This window comes from Hemitrygon akajei, chromosome 2 (genome assembly GCF_048418815.1).
Source record: "Hemitrygon akajei chromosome 2, sHemAka1.3, whole genome shotgun sequence".
NCBI lineage: Eukaryota > Metazoa > Chordata > Chondrichthyes > Myliobatiformes > Dasyatidae > Hemitrygon > Hemitrygon akajei.
The window spans coordinates 172,873,077-172,898,094 of NC_133125.1; the positions used below are offsets into that span (position 1 = coordinate 172,873,077).

Sequence of the window (25,018 nt, forward strand, 5' to 3'; positions counted from 1 at the left end):
CAGTAAAATTGAAATATCTGATTGTATAATGTAATTAAAGGAACACTTAATGCATTTTTAGAAAGTCTGCAGGAAATAAAATACCCAACAGCATAACTATTAATAAAATAAAGCATGGCCTTAAACCAGGGTATTACATATGTAATCCCTTTTCATAATGTTAACATTTATGAGAACCAGAAAGTATTTCTTGAATGTGAGGTTAGTACAAAATATCCATTCTGCAAGTCACTGTCTCGAAATATCATCACAGCTCTCCAGATGTGGTCAAGCTGATGTTTAGCAAAGCCTTTCCCTTCATATTCTGACACACAAAATGTTGCACGAACTCAGCAGATCAGGCAGCACGTATAGCCAATTTTCAGATGTGCAGGTACTGAATCACACTCTCACGTTTGGATTGCCCATACTTGTTTCTTTTTGCTGTATACTATTACCCTACTTAAACATTAAATAATTTGCCTGAAACATCTTTCTGTTCAGTGAGTCAAGAGTATTTCTGAATACAGTTGCAGTTCTTACGTTAGGAATCTAATTACAAGCTTTGCATATCAGAGCTATCAGTGTGGAGTTTGTCATTTCTCCCTGTGATTGCTCCAGTTTCCTCCCACATCTAAAGGACATGTCTGTCACGTAACTGGTGTATGTAAGTGATCAAGCATTGATTTCATTCAAAACAGATAGATCTCTGGATATTAGAGAAATTCAAGGGATTTAGGGACAGAGCAGCAAAATGATGTTGAGAAGAATGAAAGGAAGAGCAAACAGAATGTGGTAATGCTAATGACACTGAAATCCCCTGCATTGCATACCAAAATTCCCACTGGGTTTTTTTTGTGGTTCTTTATGCAGGTATGTATTGGCACATTTTGCCTTCCTCAATCCTCCTGATTTCCCTCAACAGATCTAATTTGCAGCCTGAAGTGGAACCACAATTAGATCAGAGGCAGAAACACCCCACTGCATTGAAAAACCCCTCTCTTGTCATTTAGGTGTTGGCCTATTGTGGGAAACAGCTACTGCGAAAGTTTCAAGAGGAACCAGCTGCTATATGACTCACTGTATTTATAACTTCTGCCCCAATTAGGAATATTACTTCTCAGACAGGACCTCCTGAATTCAGCCACAATGGTACTACTTTCCTGAAAGTGCTCTCCCATTTTTGGCCTAAAGAACAAACGGAATGTGACATTGGCCTTGATGTAGAACACAAAATTTGTGCAGAAGTGTTTTGTGTAATGCTAATAATTAACGGCTGTATTGTGGGAACAATCGATCAGAGTTCCTGTTTGCATTCCTGTGGGCACCCAGTTAAGCAGCCACCAAACTGCATTTTTATGTGAATACTCTCATTTTAAGGATGAAGTAGTTTAGATATCAGCATGTGGCTTAATAGAACCATAGAACACTACAGCACAGTACAGGCCCTTCAGCCCTCCATGTTGTGCCGACCCATATAATCCTTTAAAAAAAGTACTAAACCCACACCTTCATGCTTCTGTGTTTCTCAGATCTGGGGGTCCAAAGAAAGGAATGAAAAATGGGATCCAGATCCATAGTTCATTGGAAGTGGCCGCAGAAAGGGATAAGGTGGTAAAGAAGGCATATGGCAAGCTTGCCTTCATTGGCAGGGGTGCTGAGTATAAGAGTAAGGAAGTCATTTCATATCTATACAGAATTTTAGTTTAGAGTGTACTTCTGGTTGCCTGTTATAAGAAGGATGTGGAGAGGATACAGAAATGGTTTACCATCAAGCTGTCTGAACTAAAGGACATGAGCTGTAATGAAAAGTTGGACACACTTAGATTGTTCTCCCTAGAGTGATGTAGGCTGGTGGGGGAGAAGAGGTAGCCTATCACCTCCCCCTCGTGACCCTCCTTCCTTTTCTCCTGTGATTCACCTGCCTTTCTTATCAGATTCCTTCTTCCCACCCACATGGCTGCCTATCATCTTCAAGCTAGGCCTACTTCCCCTCACCCCCCATCTTTTCATTCTAGCACCTTCCCCCTTCCTTTCCAGTCCTGAAGGAGGGGGTCGCTCTGAAACGTCCACTGTTATTAATTTTCATAGGTGAGTTCCACCAGCATTCATGTATGTTGACCTGTTTTTGTGCTGTAGTTCTCCATGAATATCAGGGAAAACCTCCAACAGGATATCGTACATGCATATTATGCATGTGTCCTCCAAGGTGGGTTTTCGGGAGGTATATTGGATCCAGCTGTTCGACACTGCTCATTTCAAATCAGTTGGTGGAAGATGGATAGCTTTCCCATCAAGTCTTTAGTCCGGCAGGGTTGTCTACTCTCCCTTCTCTTTTTTGTACGTTGCTCAGAAATCTGCTGAATCCTTCAGGAAGGATGAGAGCATAAGAGAGGCAATGTCGCCAGGCAGTTGAGGCACCCAGGTCAGATCTCCTTGTAAGCGGACAATGCTGCCATCTTCCGATCAGATCGATGGTCATTTTGAGCTTGCATTGGGGGTCAGAGTCAATCACACAAGGAGCAAGGCCATTCCTTTCTGACAACTGGCCTGACTGTTCCAATGTTCCCTCCACAGTCAGATAATGGAGGCACAATGTTACCCAATGTTACCTGCATGAGTACCTTTGTGTGTGGTGCTGCATCAGGCTGTGTGTGGAACCAAAGGTCGTGGTTATCTAGGTGCTCAGGTTCTACCTGGACCTGGTTATAGAGTTCGTGCACTATAGCACTGAAATGGCCCATCTAATTCATGCAGGACTGTTAATGTGCCTAGTCCCATCAATCACACCTCTTTCATCCGTGTACTTTGAGTTTGCAATTGATGAGTTGGCCAAGGAAGCATCTGGTCGCATTGTTGTGCAACATCCCACTTAGCTGGATATTGCTTCACCGCTGGTCCTTCATGAAATGCAATGTTAGCTTTCATTTCAAGAGGACTAGAAAATTAAAGCAAGCATGTAATGTTGTGGCTTTATAAGGCACTGGTGAGGCCTCACTTGGAGTATTGTGAGCAGTCTTGGGCCCCTTTTCTAAGAAAGGATGTGCTGACATTGGAGAGGGACCAAAGTAGGTTCATGAAAATGATTCTGGAATTGAAAGGCTTATCAAATGTGGAATGACTCTGAGCCTATATTCACTGGAATTTGGAAGAATGAGGTAAGATCTCATTGAAACCTATCAAATGTTGAAAAGGCCTCAATAGAGTGGATATGGAGAGGGTATTTCCTATGGTGAGGGAGTCTAACACCAAAGGACACTGCCTCAGAATGGAAGGATGGCCATTTAGAATGGAGATTAGGAATTTCTTTAGCCAGCGAGTGGTGAATCTGTGGAATTCTTTGCCACAGACGGCTGTGGAGGCCAAATAATTGGGAATATTTAAGGCAGACATTCATAGACTCTTAGCCAGGGCTGAAGGGATGCGGGAAGAAGGTGGGAGATTGCGGCTGAGGAGGGAATGTTCAGCCATGATGAAATGGCAGAGCAGACTTGATGGGCCAAATATTCTAATTCCACTACTATATCTTACGGTCTCATGGAAAAATTCTTCCAAAGCAACACCTTTGACCACAAGTCAATCAGGGAATGGTCAGCACTGACCCTACTTCAGACTCTGCAGGACAAGGACTCTAGGGAGTCTGAGATGTGGTTCCTCAAGCAAGCTATCCAAATCATCTGGCAGGATGCCTCATGGCCAGTACTTGCCAACAAACACCAAACTTTGCTTGGCGGACAAAGGGGGACCCTCACAGCCAGATCCTTCCTGTATAGATGTTGATATTGTTCCAATGCATGCTGCCCTCAGGACGACTGTGGTGGAGAAGAGACAGTCTCCCATTTCTTTGCAGGCAGTGGATTTGTCATGTGGGTGTGGAGAATGATGCAAGAATCCTTATCTTGGTTCCTCTCAAGCAGCTGTGTAACAGAAGACTCTGATCTATGGGTTGCTCCCAGGACACACCAGCAGATGGAAAGCTGCGGGAAGCTCATCTACTCAAATCCTCTGCCCAAAAGTTGTTGGTGTTCCAGCACAGTGAGATGTCCCTAAGGGAATGCTGCAGAATGTATACTCCAGGATGGAGTATATGCTGAGGGACGCACTGAAACATGATGCAGACAATGCTAAGGCTCAGTGGAAAGGACCACAGTATGGGGCTGTTGTGATGGAAATGAGAAAGATTCTCTGGGGCTCAAAGGCAAGAGCTCTGGACACAGAGTTTTAATAATGAGTTTATTTACAAGGGGAGAAAAAGCTTGGGAACAACACAAGCGGCTACAATATTCGCACAAACACACTTAGAATACAGGAGCGTGGGAAAAGTCGGGTCTGCAGTACAATACACAGGAAAACGGTGTGGGGATGGAGTACGGGTACACATACAAGCAAGGGAAAAGTAACTACAATACCTGCCCCCCTTGGCTATGGGCAAGCACGGCTCTTTGCTAAAGGGACAACAATAAACGCTCCCACAACTCTATTCAATGCACTCCTTACCACGTGTCTCCAGTGCTGTTCTGCGGTCTTCAGCCTGGAGTGAAGCAGGGTGGTCCCTCGAGGATGGCAAAAGAGAGCGAGCCAAGCACATGTAGCACCCTTTATAGGTCAGGGGGCCAACGTCTTGGTGCTAGACAGGTTAATCCAATTAAGGTGGCCAATGGTTAAGTGTGCATTGATTAGTTAGGAGGGGCAAAATGTTATCTGGCAGGTGGTGTAACCTCCGACCAGATGAGGGCAGTGCTGTCACGAGACAGGTACGGCTCTCTGGTTACAGGGGCCCTTACACTACTGTACGTTGAGGGGCTGAGTCCAAGTCAGCAAGCCCCATGAAACTTTGAAATGGTGTATCCCTCCAGAGGGCCACATGAGTAGCAATGGTTTTATGGTTTAAAAAATTAATACTTTTGAATGTATTGACCATGAATGTAAACAGTTTTGAGATGTTAATTTTAAAAATACAAGTACAAATGAATAAAGTTAATTTTTGAAATATAAAATAAATATCATGCACAAATGTTTTGTGCTTGAGGACAGAGGCTCAATTTCCCTGCCCTGAGCTCCCGCTCCAAATAATGTCATTTTGGTGCATATTCCAAGTATAGTTGAATTTCTATCCATAGGAATGATATCATTTGCTATACATTGAGTTCACTTGTAATTACGGCACAAAGGTCTTCTGTGACATGAAGTTTAAACATTTATTCAAATCAGTTACTCGCTCCAAGTACTGGTGTACTGGTGCATGGGAGGATTCATCTCTCAGTAGCACCAGATCAAATGTAAATGAAACTAATAATATAACTTGGCATCATCTTTTATATTTTGCTAGCATTTTCTGAATTTGACCACACTCGTAAATTTAAATATTTTATTAACCCGCTCACAGAATAATATGCAATGTGTTTCCAGTATTCCTTTATTCCCCAAAGACTTGCTTCATGGCATAAGATATGGCAGCAGAATCAACTCATCGAATATGCTCCAACATTTGATCATAGCTGCTTTATTTTCCTCTCAACGCATTTCTCCTGCCTTCTCCCTGTAACTTTCCATGCCCTGACTTATCAAGAATCTATCAGCCTCTTTTCTTAAATACACGCAATAACTTGGCCTCCATAGCTACCTTTGGCAATGAATTCCACAGATGCACCATCCTCTGGCTAAAGAAATTCCTCCTCATCTTTGTTCTAATTGAATGCCCCTCTATTCGGAGGCTCTGCCCCCTGGTCCTAGACTCCCCCACTGTAGAAAACATTCTGTCCACATTCACTCTCTCTGGGCCTTTCAACATTTAAAAATGTTTCCATGAGACTCCCCGCACCCCTCTTCTAATTTCTAGCAAATACAGGCCCAGAGCCATCAAACGTTCCTCAAATAATAAGCCTTTCATTCACAGAATCATTTTTGCCAACCTCGTTTGAACCCTCTCTAATGTTAGCATATCTCTTCTGCTCAGAGAAAAGAGGCTAGACTGTGCAGGTGCGTGACGTATAGCGCCAAAGGTTTAAAAAGGAGAGGAATTTTCAATGGTCTCTTAAAACGGAGCAAGAGGCTGAGAGTGAAAGAGTAAAGGAATCTCAGAGAGAAGCCATTTTTTTTACACTGCTCGGGGAAAAGAGGCGAGACTGCACAGGCGCGTGATGTAGAGCGCCAAAGGTTTAAAAAGAAGACCGCCATATCCAATGGGCAGCAGCGTGAGAGGGAGCAGAGTGGGACGGCTTTGGCTCAATAGGCTTCAGCGTGAACAGACAGAGGCGAGGGTGGGTTCCGGTAAGTTTTGTTTTTTGTTTGTTTAGAAAGTATGACAAGCAGGATGTTGGAATGTTCCTTTTGCAGGATGTGGGAAGTCAGGGAGACCTCTGGTGTCCCTGACAATGACACCTGCAGGAAGTGCATCCAGCTGCAGCTCCTAACAACCGCGTTAGGAAACTGGAGCAGGAACTGGATGACCTCCGGATCATTCGGGAGAATGAGGAGTTTATAGATAGTAGTTTCAGTGAGGTAGTTACGCCAAAGGAGCAGCGCACAGGTTACCGTCAGGCGAGGAAAGGGGAAAGGGCAGGCAGAGCAGGATTCCCCTGTGGCCATTCCCCTCAGAAACAAGTATACCGATTCGTATACTGTTGGAGGGGATGACTTACCTGGGACAAGTTGTGGCAGCCAGATCTCTGGCACTGAGTCTGGTTCTGCAGTGCAGAAGAGGGGGGAAGAAGAGGAGACTGGTAGTGATAGGGGACTCAATAGTTAGAGGTACAGACAGGAGGTTCTGTGGTCGTGACAGAGACTCCTGGACGGTGTGTTGCCTCCCGGGTGGCAGGGTCCGTGATGTCTCTGATCGCGTGCACAGCATTCCGAAGTGGGAGTGGGGGGCTGAGCAGCCAGATGTCGCGGTACACATCGATATATATATGACATAGGAACCAAGAGTGAGGAGGTCCTGAAGAGTGAGTATAGAGAGCTTGGTAGGAGTTAAAAATCAGGACCTCGAGGGTGGTAATCTCAGGATTGCTACCTGTGCCACATGTCAGTGAGGGTAAGAGTAGGATGCTCTGGCAGATGATGAACACGTGGCTGAGGAACTAGAGTAAGGGGCAGGGTTTCAGATTTCAGGATCATTGGGACCTCTTCTGGGGCAGGTGGGACCTGTACAAGAGAAGCGGGTTACACCTGAACTACAGGGGGAACAATATCCTTGCAGGGAGGTTTGTTAGTGCTATTGGGGAGGGTTTAAACTAGGTTTGCAGGGGGGTGGGAACCAGAGTGACAGAGCAGGTAGTGGAGCGGGGGTGAAAATAAATGATGTTAAAAGTTCATGCAAAGTCACAAATAGGTTTGTGTGTGGTGGTAATAATCTGAGGTGTGTCTATTTCAATGTGAGGAGTATTGTGGGGAAGGCTGACGAGCTGAGGGCCTGGATTGACACGTGGAATTATGACATTGTAGCCATTAGTGAAACTTGGCTACAGGAGGGGCAGGACTGGCAGCTTAATGTTCCAGGGTTTAGATGTTTCAGACATGATGGAGGCAGAGGGATGAAGGGTGGGGGCTGGCATTGCAGCAGTGCTCAGGCAGGACAGATTAGAGGGCTTGTCTACCAAGGTCATATTGGTGGAGTTGAGAAACAGGAAAGGTATAGGGTGAAGGGGGAGAAGTTTAAAGGGAAATTTAAGGGGGGGAGGGTTTCTTCACAGAGAGTGGTGGGAGTGTTTAATGTTAAATGTTAAGTGAGCCTGCATGTACCACTTCATCTGGCAGCTCATTCCACACTCCCACTTTCTTGCCTAAGCTTCTATTTACATTCTTTATATTCCTCGAGCACCTCATTTACTCCATGCTGCCTATATTTATTGTAGATATCTCTCTTTTTCCGAACCAAGTTTCCAATATCCCTTGAAAACCATGGCTCTCTCAAACTTTTAACCTTTCCTTTCAACCTAACAGGAACATAAAGATTCTGTACCCTCAAAAGTTCACCTTTAAATGACCTCTATTTCTCTATTACATCCTCCCCATAAAACAAATTGTCCCAATCCACACCTTCTAAATCCTTTCACATCTGCTCAAAGTTAGCCTTTCTCCAATCAAAAATCTCAACCCTGGGTCCAGTCCTATCCTTCTCTATAATTATATTGAAACTAATGGCATTGTGATCACTGGACCCGAAGTTCTCCCCAACACATACCTCCGTCACCTGACCTATCTCATTCCCTAACAGGAGATCCAACACTGCCCCTTCTCTAGTCGGTACCTCTATGTATTGCTGCAAAAAATTATCCTGCACACATTTTACAAACTCCAAACCATACAGCCCTTTTACAGTATGGACTTCTCAGTATGGACTTTCATATTTAATTTTCTATGTGTGGAAAATTAAAATCTCCCACAATCACAATCCTGTGCTTACTACAAATATCTGCTATCTCCTCGCAAATTTGCTCCTCCAATTCTCGTTCCCCATTAGGTGGTCTATAATACACCCCTATAAGTGTTACTACACCTTTTCCATTCCTCAATTCCACCCAAATAGCCTCCCTAGACGAGCTCTCTAATCTATCCTGCCAGAGCACCACTGTAATATTTTCTCTGACAAGCAATGCAACACCTCTCCCTCTAGTCCCTCCGATTCTATCATACCTGAGCCAACGAAATCCAGGAATATTTAGTTGCTAATCACATCCCTCCTGCAACCATGTTTCACTAATAGCTACAACATTATATGTCCAGGTATCAATCCATGCTCTAAGCTCATCCACCTTTCTTACAATGCTCCTAGCATTAAAATAAATGTATTTAAGAAATTCTCCACCTCTTCCTCTCTGTTTATCTCTAATGGTGCAAACAACTTTACTATCTTCTTTTTCTTCCTTCTCCCATACATCTGTTCCTACACTCTGGATCCCCTCCCCCCTCGTTTCTAGTTTAAATCCACTGGAGCCTCTCTAGCAAACCTACCTGCCAGAATATTTGTCCCCCTCCAGTTCAGATGTAAACCATCCCACCGGAACAGATCCCACCTTCCCTGCAAAACTGCACAATTATCTATAAATCTGAAGCCCTCCCTCCTGCACCATGTCTTCAGTCACGTGTTGATCTGCGCTATCTTACTATTTCTAAACCCGCCTGCACGTGCCATTGGCAGCAATCCTGAGGTTACGATCCTGGAGGTCCTGTCCTTTAACTTGCCGCCTAACTCCCTAAACTCACCTTTCAGGACCTCCTCACTCTTCCTACCCACGTCATTGGTCCCTACCTGGACCACGATATCTGGCTGCTCACCCTCCCTCTTGAGAATGCTGAGAACTCGATCCGAGATATCACGGACCCTGGCACCAGGGAGGCAACGGTCCATCCGGGATTCTCAATCTCTTCCACAGAACCTCTTATCTGTTCCCCTAACTATCGAATCCCCTATCACTACTGCTCTCCCCTTTTCCCTCCTTCTGAGCTGAGAGTCCAGTCTCAGTGCCAGAGATGCAACCACTGCAACTTGTCCCTGGTAGGTTGTCCCCACCAACAGTATCCAAAATGATATACTTATTATTGGTGGGAACGGCCACAGGGGTGCTCTGCTCTTCCTGTCTATTCCCATTCCCTCTCCTGACAGTCACCCAGCTACCTGTCTCCTGACTCCTAGGGGTGACTATCTCTCTGTAACTCCTGTTTATTTCTGCCTCTGCCTCGCAAATGATCCAAAGTTATTCCAGCTCCAGCTCCAGTTCCCTAACTCGGTTTATCGGGAGCTGCAGCTGGATGCACCTTTTGCAGGAGTAGTCATCAGGGACAATTGTGCTCGCCCTGACTTCCCACATATTGCAAACGGAGCACTCAACTGCCCTAACTACTGCCTCCATTACCTACCCCTAAGGTAATTAAATTAATTAAAAGAACTTACCGGGCCTTACCTCACCTGGAGCGAAACTCATCCTGAGCCTCTGCTCGCTTTTTAAATTCTCCCACTGCCTCACGGGCTGACTTTCACGTGTTTGCGCAATTGTGCCCCCGTTCAAACCTCGCCTCTGCCTGTTCTCACTGAAGCCCTGAAGCTGTGGAGCCAAAACCGTCCCACTCTGCCTCAGTCCACTCCGATGATGGCGGCTATATATGTTGGTCTTCTTTTTTAAAACCTTTGGCATGCTACGTCATGTGCCTGCGCAGTCTAACCTCTTTTTCCTGATTAGTTAAAAAAACAAGCCTTCTCTCTGAGATGCCTTTACTTCTTCCCTCTCCACCTCTTGCTTCGATTTGAAATTCCAAGCACACAACATTCACCAATATAACTTTGTCCTGCTGGTAATTTCCTCAAAGAATTCCAACAGATTTGTCAGGCAAGATTTTCCTTTCAGGAAACGATGCAGACTTTGGCCTATTTTATATTGTACTTCCAAGTATCCTGAAACTTTAATCCCTATCAATCAGCTCCAACATCTGTCCACCCACTGAGGTTAGGCTAACTCTCTGATAATATCCTTTTTTCTGCCTCTCTCTGTTCTTGAATAGCGGAGTGGCATCTGCAATTTTCCAGTCTTCTGGAACCATGATAGAATCTAGAGATGCATGAAAGTTCATTACTGTTGCCTCCACAATATCTTCAGCTACCTCTTTCAGAATGCTGGGATGTAGTCCATATGGATTTATTTATCTTCAGGCCTTTCAGATTACTTAGCCCTAGTAATAATAACCTTAGTCACTTCAGCCAGCCTCTGACATCCTTGAACATCCGGCATACTGTTGGTGTCTTCTACAAAGATGATTGATGCAAAATACTTATTCAGTTCATCTGCTATTTCCTTATCCCCCATTACTTCCTCTGCAGCGTCATTTTCCAGTGGTCCAATATCTACACTCACCTTTCTTACTCTCTATATATCTGAATAAACTTTTGGTAGCTTCTTATTGGCTAGTTTACCCTCATATTTCATCTATGGCTTTTTTAATTGCCCTCTGTAGGTTTTTAAAAGCTTACCAATCCTCTAATCTCACATCAATTTTTGCTCTCCTATATACCCAATCTTGTGCTTTTATGTTGGCTTTGTGCAGGGTGAATTACCATTGAACCATAGAACACTACGGCACAGTACAGGCCCTTCAGCCCTCCATGTTGTGCCGACCCATATAATCCTTAAAAAAAGTACTAAACCCACACTACCCTCTATTTTTCTTTCTTTCATCCATGTGCCTGTCCAAGAGGCTCTTAAATACCCCTAATGTTTTAGCCTCCACCACCATCCCTGGCAAGTCATTCCAGGCACTCACAACCCTCTGTGTAAAAAACTTACCCCTGATGTCTCCCCTAAACTTCCCTCCCTTAATTTTGTACATATGCCCTCTGGTGTTTGCAAATTCTCTCATGTTATGACCACAGCCTCCTCGGGGTTCCTGTACTGTTAGCTCCCTGTTCAAATGGGCTCATCACACAACATCCAGTCCACAATAGCAGATCCCCTAGGGGATGCTGCCCTAAAAAGTCACATTGTATGCTTTCCCCAAATTCTCTCTCTTGACCTTCAAAACCTGCACCAACCTGATTTTTCAAATCCCCCATGGGTATCGTAACATGCCCTTTTGAAATGCATTTTTTATCTCCTGCCCCCTTTGTCGCCCACATGCTGGTTATTGTCTCTATAAATATAGACAATATTAACCAGTGCAGTTTCTTAACTCTACCCACATCAATTTTACATATTTTGATCCTATGTCATCTTGAAGGATTTTATTTCATTTCTTACCAACCGAGCCGGCCCTTCTGCCTACTTGCCTATTCTTTCAATACAATGTGTATTTTTGGATGTTAACCTTCCAGCTTTAATCTTTCACCCATGGCTCACTGATGCACATGTCATACCTGCTAATCTCTAACTGCTACAAGATCATTTACCTTATTTTGTATACTGCATGCATTCAAATATAACGCCTTCATTCCTGTACTCATCACCCTTTTTAACTTTGTCCTCTGTTGGACTGCAATCACTGACTGTAATTTTGCCCTATCATCTGCTTGTCCTTACTGGCGATCTCACTGCATATGGCCTCTGCTTGTATATGAACTGCCCCATCCTCCATCCTATAATTCAGCTTCCTATTCCCCTGCCAAATTAGTTTAAACTCTCCCTAACAGTTCTAGCTAATCTGCCCGCAAGGATATTGGTCTCCATCAGTTCAGGTGAAACTAGTCCTTTTTGTACAGGTCATACCTTCCCCAGAAGAGGTTCCAATGATCCAGAAATCTGAAAACCTACCTCCTGCACTTGTTCCTCAGCCAAGCATTAACGTGCCAAATCATCCTATTCTTGCCCTCACTGGTGCATAGCTCAGGCAGCAGTCCAGAGATTACTACCACTGAGCTCCTGCTTTTCAGCTTTCTACCTGGCTCCCTGTCTCCTCTCCTTGGGACTTCCTTCCTTTTCCATTGGTGCCGATATGTACCAAGACGTCTGGCTGCTCCCCCTCCCCCTTTAGAAGGCTGTGTACCCAATCCAAGCCATCTCTGTGACCTTGCAATGTACTATATGGGTATTTCATCTGGCATGTCATTATGCATTCAAAGGCACAATTGAGACAATCAAATTGATTCATCCAGTATTGGCGGGTAGTCAGCATTGAACTCCTTGCAGAGATCAGTGTCCATATTCATATTTTATATGTCCGTACAAGTGTACAAGAGGCCTGCTCTGATTCTATGACATGCGTTACCTGTCGCTGTTGCTGTATGGGAAATGTTTTCACTTTGATGGTTTCTTGCTAGTTTATTTTTCTCTGAGCCGGCAAGGAGTTTGCAAGTCTTGTCATTCAGAAGGTAGATTGTTGACACTAGTGAAGTCAGTGTTTTAATCAGCATGAAACTGTCAGATCTGTAGTCCATAACCATTCTCACCATGCCAAATCCCGTAGCAAGACCAACATCCCTTTCTTATTCCTAATTACACGAACCAAATGTCTTCCTGGTCACTTTGTGGAGCTTTGAATCAACCACAATTATCACCTTCGCCCGGTCAGGGAGAGCGAGGAGGTGACAGAGAGGAGTTATAGGCAGGTGGTCACACTGGGGCCATAAGAGACGGACAAGTGGGTCACAGTCAGGAGGGGAAAGAAGAAGAGTCAGGTACTAGAGAGTACCCCTTTGGCTGTATCCCTTGATAATAAGTACTCCTGGTTTGAGTACTGTTGGGGGTGACAACCTACCTGGGGGAAGTGACAGTAGCTGTGCCTCTGGCACAGAGTCTGACCCTGTGGCTCTGAAGGGTAGAGAAGGGAAGAGGAAGGCAGTAGTGATAGGGGACTCTATAGTTAGGAGGTCAGACAGGAGATTCTGTGGACGTAGGAAAGAAACTTGGATGGTAGTTTGCCTCCCAGGTGCCAGGGTCCGGGATGTTTCAGATTGCGTTCAAGATATCCTGCAGTGGGAGGGAGCCAGAGGTCGTGGTACATATTGGTTCCAAAGACATAGGTAGGAAAAGGGAAGAGATCCTGAAAAAAAGACTACAGGGAGTTAATAAGGAAGTTGAGAAGCAGGACCACAAAGGTAGTAATCTCGGGATTACTGCCTGTGCCACAGGACAGTGAGAATAGGAATAGGATGAGGTGGAGGATAAGTGCGTGGCTGAGGGATTGTAGGAGGGTGCAGGGATTCAAATTTCCGGATCATTGGGACCACTTTTGAGGCAGGTGTGACCTGTACAAAAAGGACGGGTTGCACTTGGGTCCCAGGTGGGACCAATATTCTGGCGGGGAGGTTTGCAAAGGTTACTGGGGAGAGTTTAAACTAGAATTGTTGGGTGGTGGGAACTGAACTGAAGAGACTGGGGAAAAGGAGGTTGGCTAGCAAATAGAGAAAGCTTGTAGACAGTGCGAGAGGGAGGATAGGCAGGTGATAGAGAAGGGACGCGCTCAGACGGAAGCAAGGGGTTTAGGTAGGGTGGAGTTTGTCAGGTGTGTTCAGGAAGATCTTTTTGACACAGTATGTAGATAAACCTACAAGAAGAGAGGCTGTAATTGATTTGGTATTGGAAAATGAACCTGGACAGGTGTCAGATCTCTCAGTGGGAGAGCATTTTGGAGACAGTGATCATAATTCTATCTCCTTTACAACAGCATTGGAGAGAGACAGGAACGGACAAGTTAGAAAAGTTTTTAATTGGAGTAAGGGGAATTATGAGGCTATCAGGCAGGAAATTGGAGGCTTAAATTAGAAACACATGTTCTCAGGGAAAAGTATGGAAGAAATGTGACAAATATTCAGGGTATTTTTGTGTAGAGTTCTGTATAGGTATGTTCCATTGAGACAGGGAAGTTATGGTAGGGTACAGGAACCGTAGTGTACAAAGGCTGTAATAAATTTAGTCAAGAAGAAAAGAAAAGCTTACAAAAGGTTCAGAGAGCTAGGTAATGTTAGAGATCTAGAAGAATATAAGGCTAACAGGAAGGAGCTTAAGAAGGAAATTAGGAGAGCCAGAAAGGGCCATGAGAAGGCCTTGGCGAGCAGGATTAAGAAAACCCCAAGGCATTCTACAAGTATGTGAAGAGCAAGAGGATAAGATGTGAGAGAATAGGACCTATTGAGTGTGACAGTGGAAAAGTATGTATGGAACCGAAGAAAATAGCAGAGGTACTTAAAACTTTACTTCAGTGTTCACTATGGAAAAGGATCTTAGTGATTGTAGTGGTGACTTGCAGTGGACTGAAAAGCTTGAGCATGTAGATATTAAGAAATAGGATGTGTTGGAGCTTTTGGAAAGCATCAAGTTGGATAAGTCGCCGGGACCGGGCGAAATGTACCCCAGGCTACTGTGGGAGGCAAGGGAGGAGATTGCTGAGCCTCTGGCGATGATCTTTGCATTATCAATGGGGACAGGAGAGGTTCTGGAGGATTGGAGGGTTGTGGATGTTGTTCCTTTATTCAAGAAAGGCAGTAGAGGTAGCCCAGGAAATTATAGACCAGTGAGTCTTACTTCAGTGCTTGGTAAGTTGATGGAGAAGATCCTGAGAGGCAGGATTTATGAACATTTGGAGAGGTATAATATGATTAGGAGTAGTCAGCATGGCTTTGTCAAAGGCAGGTCGTGCCTTACGAGCCTGATTGAATTTTTTGAGTATGTGACTAAACACATTGATGAAGGAACAGTAGTAGATGTAGTATATATGGATTTCAACAAGGCATTTGATAAGGTATCCCATGCAAGGCTTATTGAAAAAGTAAGGAGGCATGGGATCCAAGGGGACATTGCTTTGTGGATCCAGACTTGCCCACAGAAGGCAAAGAGTATTTCGGTGACCAGTGGTGTGCCTCAGGGATCTGTTCTGGGACCCTTACTCTTTGTGTTTTTTATAAACGACCTGGATGACGAAGTGGAGGGATGGGTTAGTAAGTTTGCTGATGACACAAAGATTGGAGGGTGCAGAGGAGATTTACAAGGATGTTGCCTGGATTGGGGAGCATGTCTTATGAGAGTAGGTTGAGTGAACTCGGCCTTTTCTCCTTGGAGTAGCGGAGGATGGGAGGTGCCCTGACAGAGGTGTATAAAATGATGAGAGTCATTGATCATGTGGATAGTCAGAGGCTTTTTCCCAGGGCTGAAATGGTTGCCACAAGAGGACACAGGTTTAAGGTGCTGGGGAGTAGGTACAGAGGAGATGTCAGGGGTAAGTTTTTTACTCAGAGAGTGGTGAGTGTGTGGAATGGGCTGCCAGCAACTGTGGTGGAAACGGATACGATAGGGTCTTTTAAGAGGCTTTTAGATAGGTACACGGAGCTGAGTAAAGTAGAGGGCCATAGGTAAGCCTAGTAATTTCTAAGGTAGGGACATGTTTGGCACAACTTTGTGGGCCGAAGGGCCTGTATTGTGCTGTATGTTTCTATGTTTTCTATATGGATCTGAATGCTGATGCCACAGAAAGGTTAGGCTGAATGCAACAGTGAATTTCTTTTCCTTAAAAGGCTTTAGTACAGTGGTTGAGTTTTTAATAGGCCACCTGATAGTTTCACTGACGTTTTGGCTGACATTGGAGAAGTGCGAGATATTGCATTTTGGAAAATAAAATCGAGGTAGGACTTTTACAGTGACCAGCAGAACCCTGCGAGACGTTCTGGAACAGGAGGATCTTGGAATGCATGTGCATGTTTCACTGACAGGTAGACAGGATGCTGAAGAGGGGTTTTGGCATGCTGATCTTCAGGACATTACGTCAGAAGTTGAAAGGCCATGCTGTGGTTGTGCAGGATGCCGGTAAGGCTGCAACTGTATTGTGTTCAGCTTTGGTCACCCATCACCCAGACATGCTTTCTTATTACTACCATCATGAAGGAGGTACGGGACCCTGAAGACACATAATCAACAATGTTCGAAACATCCTCTCCACGTCCACTCTATCTCTGTCTTTCAATATTTGTTAAGTTTCAGTCAGATTCCCCCCTCATTCTTCTAAACTGTAGCGAGTACATCTCAAGCCCCAGCGCCATCTCAAGTGCTCCTCATACATTAACCTCATTCCTGGGATCTTTCTCGTGCACCTTGGTTAGCATTGACCATTCAAGCCAAAGGGTCCTTGTCCTTGCTGTATGGCTCTCTGTTCTGCTTTGTGCTCACAGATCTGATTATTAAAACAAAGCTTAGCACAACATTTGTTTCATCGCATTATGCTGAACTGGACAGTTCCAATCTAGTCACAGCACTTCCATACTCAGTGTACTTATAAAGTGGTCACTGCATGCATGTTTGTGGTCTTCTGCTGCTGTAGCCCATCCATTTCTAGGTCTGGCGTGTGTGCATTCAGCAATGATCTTTTGCACACCACTGTTGTAACGTGTGGTTATTGAGTCACTGTTGCCTTCCTGTCAGCTTGATCTGGTCTGGCTATTCTCGGACCTCTCATTAACAACTGCAATTCACTAGTTTGTTTTTGTTTCTAATAGCATTCTCTGTAAACTTTAGATGAAAATCTTAGGGGATCAACAAATTCTAAGAAATTCAAACAATAACCTCCAATCATTCCATGGTCAGCCACAGAGCTTACATTCCTTCCCCATTCTGATGTTTAGTTGAACAACAACTGAACCTCTTGACCATGTCTACTGCACTTATGCATTGAGTTCCTGCCACATGATTGCCTGATTAGATATTTGCATTAACAAGCAAGTGTACCTAATGAGTATATGCCCATATTCCTTTGCATTATCATTACAAGCATTAATGGCTGGACTTGCACTTTAGTTAAGTAGATAGATAGATAGATAGATAGATAGATACTTTATTCATCCCCATGGGGAAATTCAAACATTTTTTTCCAATGTCCCATACACTTGTTGTAGCAAAAACTCATTACATACAATACTTAACTCAGTAATAATATGATATGCATCTAAATCACTAACTCAAAAAGCATTAATAATAGCTTTAAAAAAGTTCTTAAGTCCTGGCAGTTGAATTGTAAAGCCTAATGGCATTGGGGAGTATTGACCTCTTCATCCTGTCTGAGGAGCATTGCATCGACAGTAACCTGTCGCTGAAACTGCTTCTCTGTCTCTGGATGGTGCTATGTAGAGGATGTTCAGGGTTTTCCATAATTGACCGTAGCCTACTCAGCGCCCTTCGCTCAGCTAAGTAATGTTTGTATCCATTCCAGCGAGGCATGGAATCTTAAATCATTGTCTTTTTTTAGTGATTGCATGACTTCATTCCATTATGTAACTTTATACACAAGTAATAAGTGCAGAAGGAACCTATGAATTGTACTGAATTGAATTTATTACTTACATCTTTCATATACATGAAAAGTAAAAGTTTTCACATTACATCTCCGTCTAAATGTGCAATGTACAATTCTAGTAATTTATAATAAATATTACGTACAACAAGTCAATGTAACATAGAAATACAGTTGCATCAGCATGAATTAAGCTGTCTGATGGCCTGGTGGAAAAAGCTGGTCCTGGCTATTATGCTGCGGTACCGTATCCCAGGTGTAGCGGCTGGAACAGTTTGTGGTTGGGGTGACTTGGGTCTCCATGATCCTTCAGGCCCTTTTTACACACCTGTCTTTGTAAATGTTCTGAATAATGGGAAGTTCACATCTATAGATGCGCTGGGCTGTCCGCACCACATTCTGCAGAGTCCTGTGATTGAGGGAAATACAGTTTCCATACCAGGCAGTGATGCAGCCAGTCAGGATGCTCTCAATCGTGCCCCTGAAGAAAGTTCTTAGACTTTGGGGGGCCATACCAAATTCCTTCAAGTTTGAGGTTGTGTGCCTTTTTCACCACATAGCTGGTATGTACAGACAGCACAAGATCCTGGGTGATGTTTATGCTGAGGAACTTAAAGCTGTTCACCCTCTCAACCCCAGATCCATTGCCTGTCTTCATTCCTCCCGTAGTCCACAACCAGCTCCTTTATTTTTGTGACATTGAGGGAGAGATTGTTTTCTTGACACCACTGTCAGGGTGATGACTTCCTTTCTGTAGGCTGCCTTATTATTATTTGAGATTAGGCCAATTGTTATAGTGTAGACCAATCAATGTGGTCTGTCAAACCTGCTCGATCATTCAACAGGATCGTTGCTGACCTGCTTTTGGCAATTCCATTTCCCAGCCTACTCCCCGCTCTCTTCGACTTCCCTGAACCGAATATAAATATGTCCATCTCCGCGAGAAGTCAGCCTCTACGGCTCTCGACTTTCTGAATTCCACAGATCAACAAGACTCTGAACGCAGAAATTCCTCCCCAGCTCTACTTTAAATGGGCAAACTCTTATGATGGAACTATGACTTCCAGTTCAGAATCAGATTCATCATCGCTGACCCATGATGTGACAGTTGCTGTTTTGAGACAGCGCTACAGCCAATGCATTGGTTTATGTATCAACAGTCACAAAGGCAGAAATGTCTGTTCTCACATGATTGTGGCATCACACTGAGGTGTCACCAGGTAACATTGAGATGTCCTTCAGATAATTTGCGATGCCACTATTTACCTCAACCTTGCTAATTCTGATGTAATCATTGTTTGCAGATTTTTTCTAATCTTGATATATAAATTTTACAATGGTTTATGCTTTGGGAAATGTATTTCTAGCCTTTTGTCAGTGGGTAAGTCTCATTTTACTTGAGGACATTATCACAAATGCAAAAGGACAATTTGTGAAAGCAGAAATCTAGATTCCGTCATAACAATAAACATCGGTTTTATTGTTCTGAAATAAAAAACAGAACTGGGAATTCAAAACAAGAACAAAATCATTAAAGAGAAGTAATGAATTTTACTCATTTATTTTCTTTGTGAGAGCAGCCTTTACCTAAATTAAGTGTGGAGATGGATAGAGATATTATCTATCTTAGAATCAGAGGTTCATTCTCTGACACGTTTTGTGGAAGTTGTTGTTGTGGCAGCAGGACAGTGAAAAAAAAATCTTCATAATAAAAACTAAATGGTGCAAAAGAGGAATAGTGAGGTGGTGTTCATGAGTTCATGAAATGAGTCAGAAATCTGATTTCAGAGGGAAGAAACTGTTCCTAAAACATTGAGCATGTGCCTTCATGCCCTAGTACCACCTCTGAGAAGCTGGTAATGACAATAGGGCATTTCCCAGTTGCTGATTGACGTTAATGGAGGAAGCTCTATGATATTAATTCATTTTTTTCTCTTATTGGCAGTATGATCTCAGCACTTCCTGAGCCTTTGGTTGCTATTTTCACAGGTGTTAAATGCCCTCAGTCATAAGGCTCTTTAATGAGTCAACCTGTTGCCAGGGAAGCGATCACCCCTCCTGTTAGACTGTTTAAGGTAACTTATTTTATGTCAGAGGTTTTCCTTCCACTCCCTTCATCCTCACTCTTCCCTCTCTGTAACTGACACAAAGCAGGATCTTCATCTGCAGCAACATTAACTCTGTTTCCCTTCCCACAGATGCTGCTGTTGGAGCTGGAGGTTATCTGGTCCAGAAGATTCTTTGGAAGTTAAGACCAAGCACAATCTTATGGCTACAGCTGGTTTACTAGCAGCCACTGGCTACTTCAAACCTCAAATCCACCTTAGTGATTTTGAACACTTCTATCATGTCTCTTCTCATTCTACATTTACTTAGGCTAAAACAAATTCAATTCTTTCAATCTTTCTTCATAGCTCGTACCCTGCAGACCTGGAATGAGTCTAGTCACCCTTCTGTGAACTCTTTCCCATGCCTTCACATCCCTCACAAAACATGGAGACCAAAATTGTACACAGTACTCAAGGTGAGGCCTCACAAGTGCATTACACAGCTTAAGGTCTCTGGACTTGAACTCCACTGAGCTCATTATATAGGCCAGCATTCTATTAGCTTTTCTAATCGTTTCTGTGCATTGTCTATATCTTGATAGTGATGAGTCCACCAGGACCCCCAAGTCCTTCTCATACAGAATCCTTCTGATTTTGATTCTGATTCTGATACAGTGCACTTTCTAACAGGACCCTCGTCGTATATTTATAGCTAATATTTCTACTTCATATATGTAATAAACTACATTACTTACATTAAATTTCATCTGCATTTATCTATTCACATCTGAATTTTGTTTAGATCTAACTGTATTGATGCTGCTGCCTGAATCGGTCAATTCCCCTAATTTTATGCCATCTGCAAACTTTACTATTTTACTTGTTAAGTGCTTCTCCAAATCATTAATGTAAATTAGAAACAGCAGTGCCCCCAAAGCTGATCCCTGTGGATCCCTAGTTTTAACACCTTCTTGGTGTGAAAATGATCCTCTCACCATTTCCCTTCCCCTCCCCCCCATTTCCAAGTTTAATCAGTCCTTAACTAACTGAAGCATACACCTGCCCAGTACATTAGTGCCCCTCTGGTTCAAATGTAACCTGTCCCAGCGGTATGGGTTCCACCTCACCCAAAAGGCACTCCAATGTCCCATGAACCTAAGCCCCTCTGACCTACGCCTTGATCTGAGCCATGCGTTAAATCTTCTGATCTCCTCCATCTTAGCTGGACTGGTGCTTGGCACAATCAGAACTTCCGAGAAGACCACCAGAACTTCCGAGAAGACCACCTTTTCAGTTCCGTCCCTAAGCTTCCCACCGAACTCTTTAAATTTGTATTGCAGAACTGACAGCCTGCCCTTACCTATGTCACTTGTTCTGATGTGGACAATGACAATTTGGATCCACCCCAGCTTTGGCCAGAAGCTTATCTACTCATCTAGGGAGAGCTCCTACTTGTACTCCTGGTATGCAACTCACCATACGAGACTTCTTGTCAGTACACACCGGATTCTCAACACCCTGACCACCCCCCCCCCCCCCACCCGCTGCCCAAAATTGAGTCCCCTACTATCACTATTTCCTTTTTATGAGGATTAATTTAGAATTAGAGAGGGTCCCTCTGTCCTGCCTACGATTTCAGAGGTTTCATGGCTGGCGACAACTATCATCAGATGTTCAAACTGGTTGGACACTTCCATCTCTGGAGTTGATACCCCGGACAGTGTGCACCTATTACCCTTCACATCCTTCCCATGGTCACACACCTGTCTCTTTCTTTCTGGTCTGGAGTCTCAACCCATGGCTCTCTTCGTGTGCACAGCATCTTATTGGACATCTGGAGCACATCTGCCAATTTCTACAACATTGCATGTCAGCTACCTCCTCCTCAGGTTCAGCCACCTTGTTACCAAGTTGTTGGCTGAGCTGACATTTCTCACATATGAACTATCCAGGGGAGCATTTTGCCATGAATCTGAACCTAAGGCAAGACTGGCATTGCAGAGGCTGCATTATTATACTTTTACGGGGGAAGAACTACTGAAGATTAAGTGATAGTATTTATTTAAAATTTTAAAAGTAATCTACTATTTCTACTGCTGTTCCTACTTTGCCCCTGATGTACCAGATAGCACCTAATGCCTAATGTGTGCTTGGACCTTCTCCGGACTTTCTAGATTTGGTTCCCCGATCAATTTGCTTTCTCTGCTGGTAAACTGTACCACGAAGCAACTTTTGGTTCTGCCTTGTTAGGCCTACAATAACTTCACCACTATCTAATTATCAGCTTGCTTTTTCATCCAAATCATGCTAAGTGCCTCGATTACTGCTAGCGCTAACGAACTGCTTATGCAAAGGTGAAAAATAACAGCCACCCAAAACAAGGAATAGGCATTCCTCTGCAGCCCCTGTGAGGCCACCAAACAAGTTATTTTTAACACTTGTTGATGCACCATCAATAACACTTGGAGACGGGAGGTGAACGATAGGGTTTAATTAGCAGCAAAACGGAGCATGGCATCTCGGAGGCCACCAAACAAGTTATTTTTAACACTTGACTCCTAGTTCTAAGTTTCCTTATTTGGTGGAAATATCAGATGTGTCTCCACACAGTGGAGAATTTTGTGAACTCCAATGAGATCGCCACTCATTCTTCTAAATTCTACAGAATACAGGTTTAGGCTACGCAGACTCACATTATACCACAAACTGCAATCAGCCCAGTGAGATGTCTCTGTATAACAGTGATCTCTACACATCCCTCTGTCATAGTATGCTGGTCTGAGAAAGATCAATTTACTATCTGTTTTCTATGCATTATTTAGTTGCCAGCTGCATCAATGTATTACCCTCATTTGCATGTATTCACACATTTTAAATTCTAGCAATTTTTCTGCCATTAATGTTAAGCAAGTCTGTCCGAAGATCTCTGCCTCATTTCTCCCTACTTTTCTAAAACGTGGTTTGCATTCATTAGGATTCCACTCTGCAGAACACTCCGGAGTCTATAGAATTTTGGAAGACGGTAAGACAACATTTCTTCACTCAACCACAGCCTGTTTTAAAACTCTGGTGTAGATTCTCAGACACCTATCACCAGCTTCCCCATTCCTATGTTTTTCCCAATACTTAATTTTGTTTCTCTTTCCCACAAGGGAAATTCCTTAGTACTTCTGACAGCTGATGGTTGCTGCCATTTCCCTGTACACATTATAGATGTTCCACTCTGCCTGGGTGCAAAAAAAAACCCCTGCCTGCCCTATTTTTCCTGTAGGCGAGAGTAGAAATCAGAAGAAAACTCAGGATGGGCCTCAGTATTTAAAGTTAAAACTAATGATGTGATTGTCAAACATTTCTGTAGTGCTGTACTGTTTTTATCCAGTGCTACGTGACAAAAGATTAATTTATGTTGGAAGGTTTTACATTTGCAAGTGATTTGTTAATGTTAAATCATACCAAACCTGAAATTTAATAGGGCCTTCCTTTCATGATTTTCCTTTCTAAACCCAATGTGATATTTGAAGCACTTGACAGGAATCTTAGACTGTTCTCTGAGAACCTCCTTCAGAGAACCTGAAACCAGTGACTACCAGCAAAGCTCAATCTCCGATGTGGTTTTGACCAAACATCACCCACCAACCCCTGTCTCACGCCTCTTCATGCTGTCTACTCTGTCCACTCTCAGTCCTAATGCAGAGTCTTGTTCCAGAGCTTTGACAATCTCTTTGCCTCCCTCTCCCCCACTCCACCCTTACAATCAGATGCTCCTTGAACTGCTGACAACAGTTCCTGCAACGTTTCTTTTTGCTGGTAGTAGCTCCACTGCTTCTTCACCATTCCAATGCATTACTCCTTCAAGGCACTCTGCAATTTCTAGGTCAGTGTTGTCACTGGGCCCTTTCTAAGTCACACCACCGAGCACCTTTGTTTAAAGCCACACCAGTTCCAAATACTTTGTTAACAAAATGAGAATACATTTATGTTGGAAAGGAGCAAACATATCACCATCACAGAGGGAAATGCATCAGTTAAAAAAAAGTTAATTAAATAAAATACAAAATGTCATGGCTGAATGATAACTGTAACAAACGGGAAATGGTGGAAATACATTGTGGTTGACAGCTCGTGTACACTTCTACCTGAGTATACACGTGTAGAGGCAGTGGTTTACTTCAAAATCCTCAAGCCCCTCTGCCAAAGGTCATATCTGATCTCGCTTTGGCTTAGCTCAAATTTCCTGTGTAACCCTTGACTAACTGTAGACTAACAATCTGGACTTTGCAGCCTTGCAATACACAAAGATTCAGCCTCCACAAAGATCAAATGTTTACAACCTCCTGAGAAGAAACTCAATTTCATTGCCACCTTAAACTGTGATATTTCCTCAAACTAGATTCACCATAAAGAGAAACATTATCTCAGCTTCGATCTTGTCAAATTTATGCAGAATCTTAATCATCAGTACAGTCAGGGGTTTAACTGTATAACCTCCGATCAGGTTAGAGTCAACCTACTCAACTTTCCCTTATGAGGTAATCCTTTGATCCCATGAATGTACTGAGTCAGTCTTCTCTGATCTTCCTTCAGTGAAAGCTGTCAATCCATCACACTTCTTCGTAACTCATCTGCGAGGTATAAACCATGCCTCCACCATAGAACTCATCACCTTGTTGTGTATTTCCAACATTTCTCACTTAGGTTTGTCCAGTTTCTCCCAGTCCTTCTAAATTAGATTGTCCTTGCAAACCCGTTCCAATGCCTGGTCTGCTCTCCAAGTGTGCAAGCCAGTTGTGACAGCTGCAGGCAGTGCAGGAAGTTGATGAGCATAAAAATTGCTGGGATTAAAGCAAACTTCAATGCCATGTTTATGTTTCATGTGGTGGATGATCAACGTTCAGCGTTGAACTTCTCTTCCATGTTCGTTGCTGCCAAGGATGTGTTCACATCAGGATTGTATTTTATCTCATCGTATATCGTTGTGAGCTGTGCCTTTGGATTTTGCTGTCTTTCGTTGGCATCCAGTTGATGTAAATGTCTCTGTGGCTTGAAAGAAAGTAACTTCAATGACCATGTGTTTAGATCGTGTGATTATCTGAGTCACCCCTGAAACACATACTCCAAGGATATAATGCAGAAGATTTTTTTTAAAGGGAATGGAATACAAGATAGTTTCAGATTTCAGTTCTGGAAGATCAAGGATTTGAAAAGATCTGTATAAATTTTAAAGTGGAGGGTGAAACAGAGGTTTAGTGTTATAAAGTAATGTCAAAAGTGTTTTCTATTTGTTAGAGACCTTT

At 43.4% G+C, this 25,018-nt stretch overlaps 1 protein-coding gene across 5 annotated transcripts in view; it reads right to left on the minus strand.

The window, feature by feature from the left end:
* The window catches only part of LOC140718603 (SLAM family member 9-like), a 104,232-nt gene that overhangs the window by 9,491 nt on the left and 69,723 nt on the right, over nucleotides 1-25,018 (minus strand). For 2 of the 5 annotated variants that reach the window (XM_073032571.1, XM_073032587.1), the window contains one exon: nucleotides 23,675-24,764. The exons of the other annotated variants lie outside the window; for them this stretch is intronic. In XM_073032571.1, coding sequence (XP_072888672.1) covers nucleotides 24,609-24,764 — 156 coding nt within the window. In that variant the 3' untranslated portion in view covers nucleotides 23,675-24,608. Of the gene's footprint in view, nucleotides 1-23,674; nucleotides 24,765-25,018 lie in introns of those variants that run through there. 5 annotated transcript variants of the gene reach the window in all.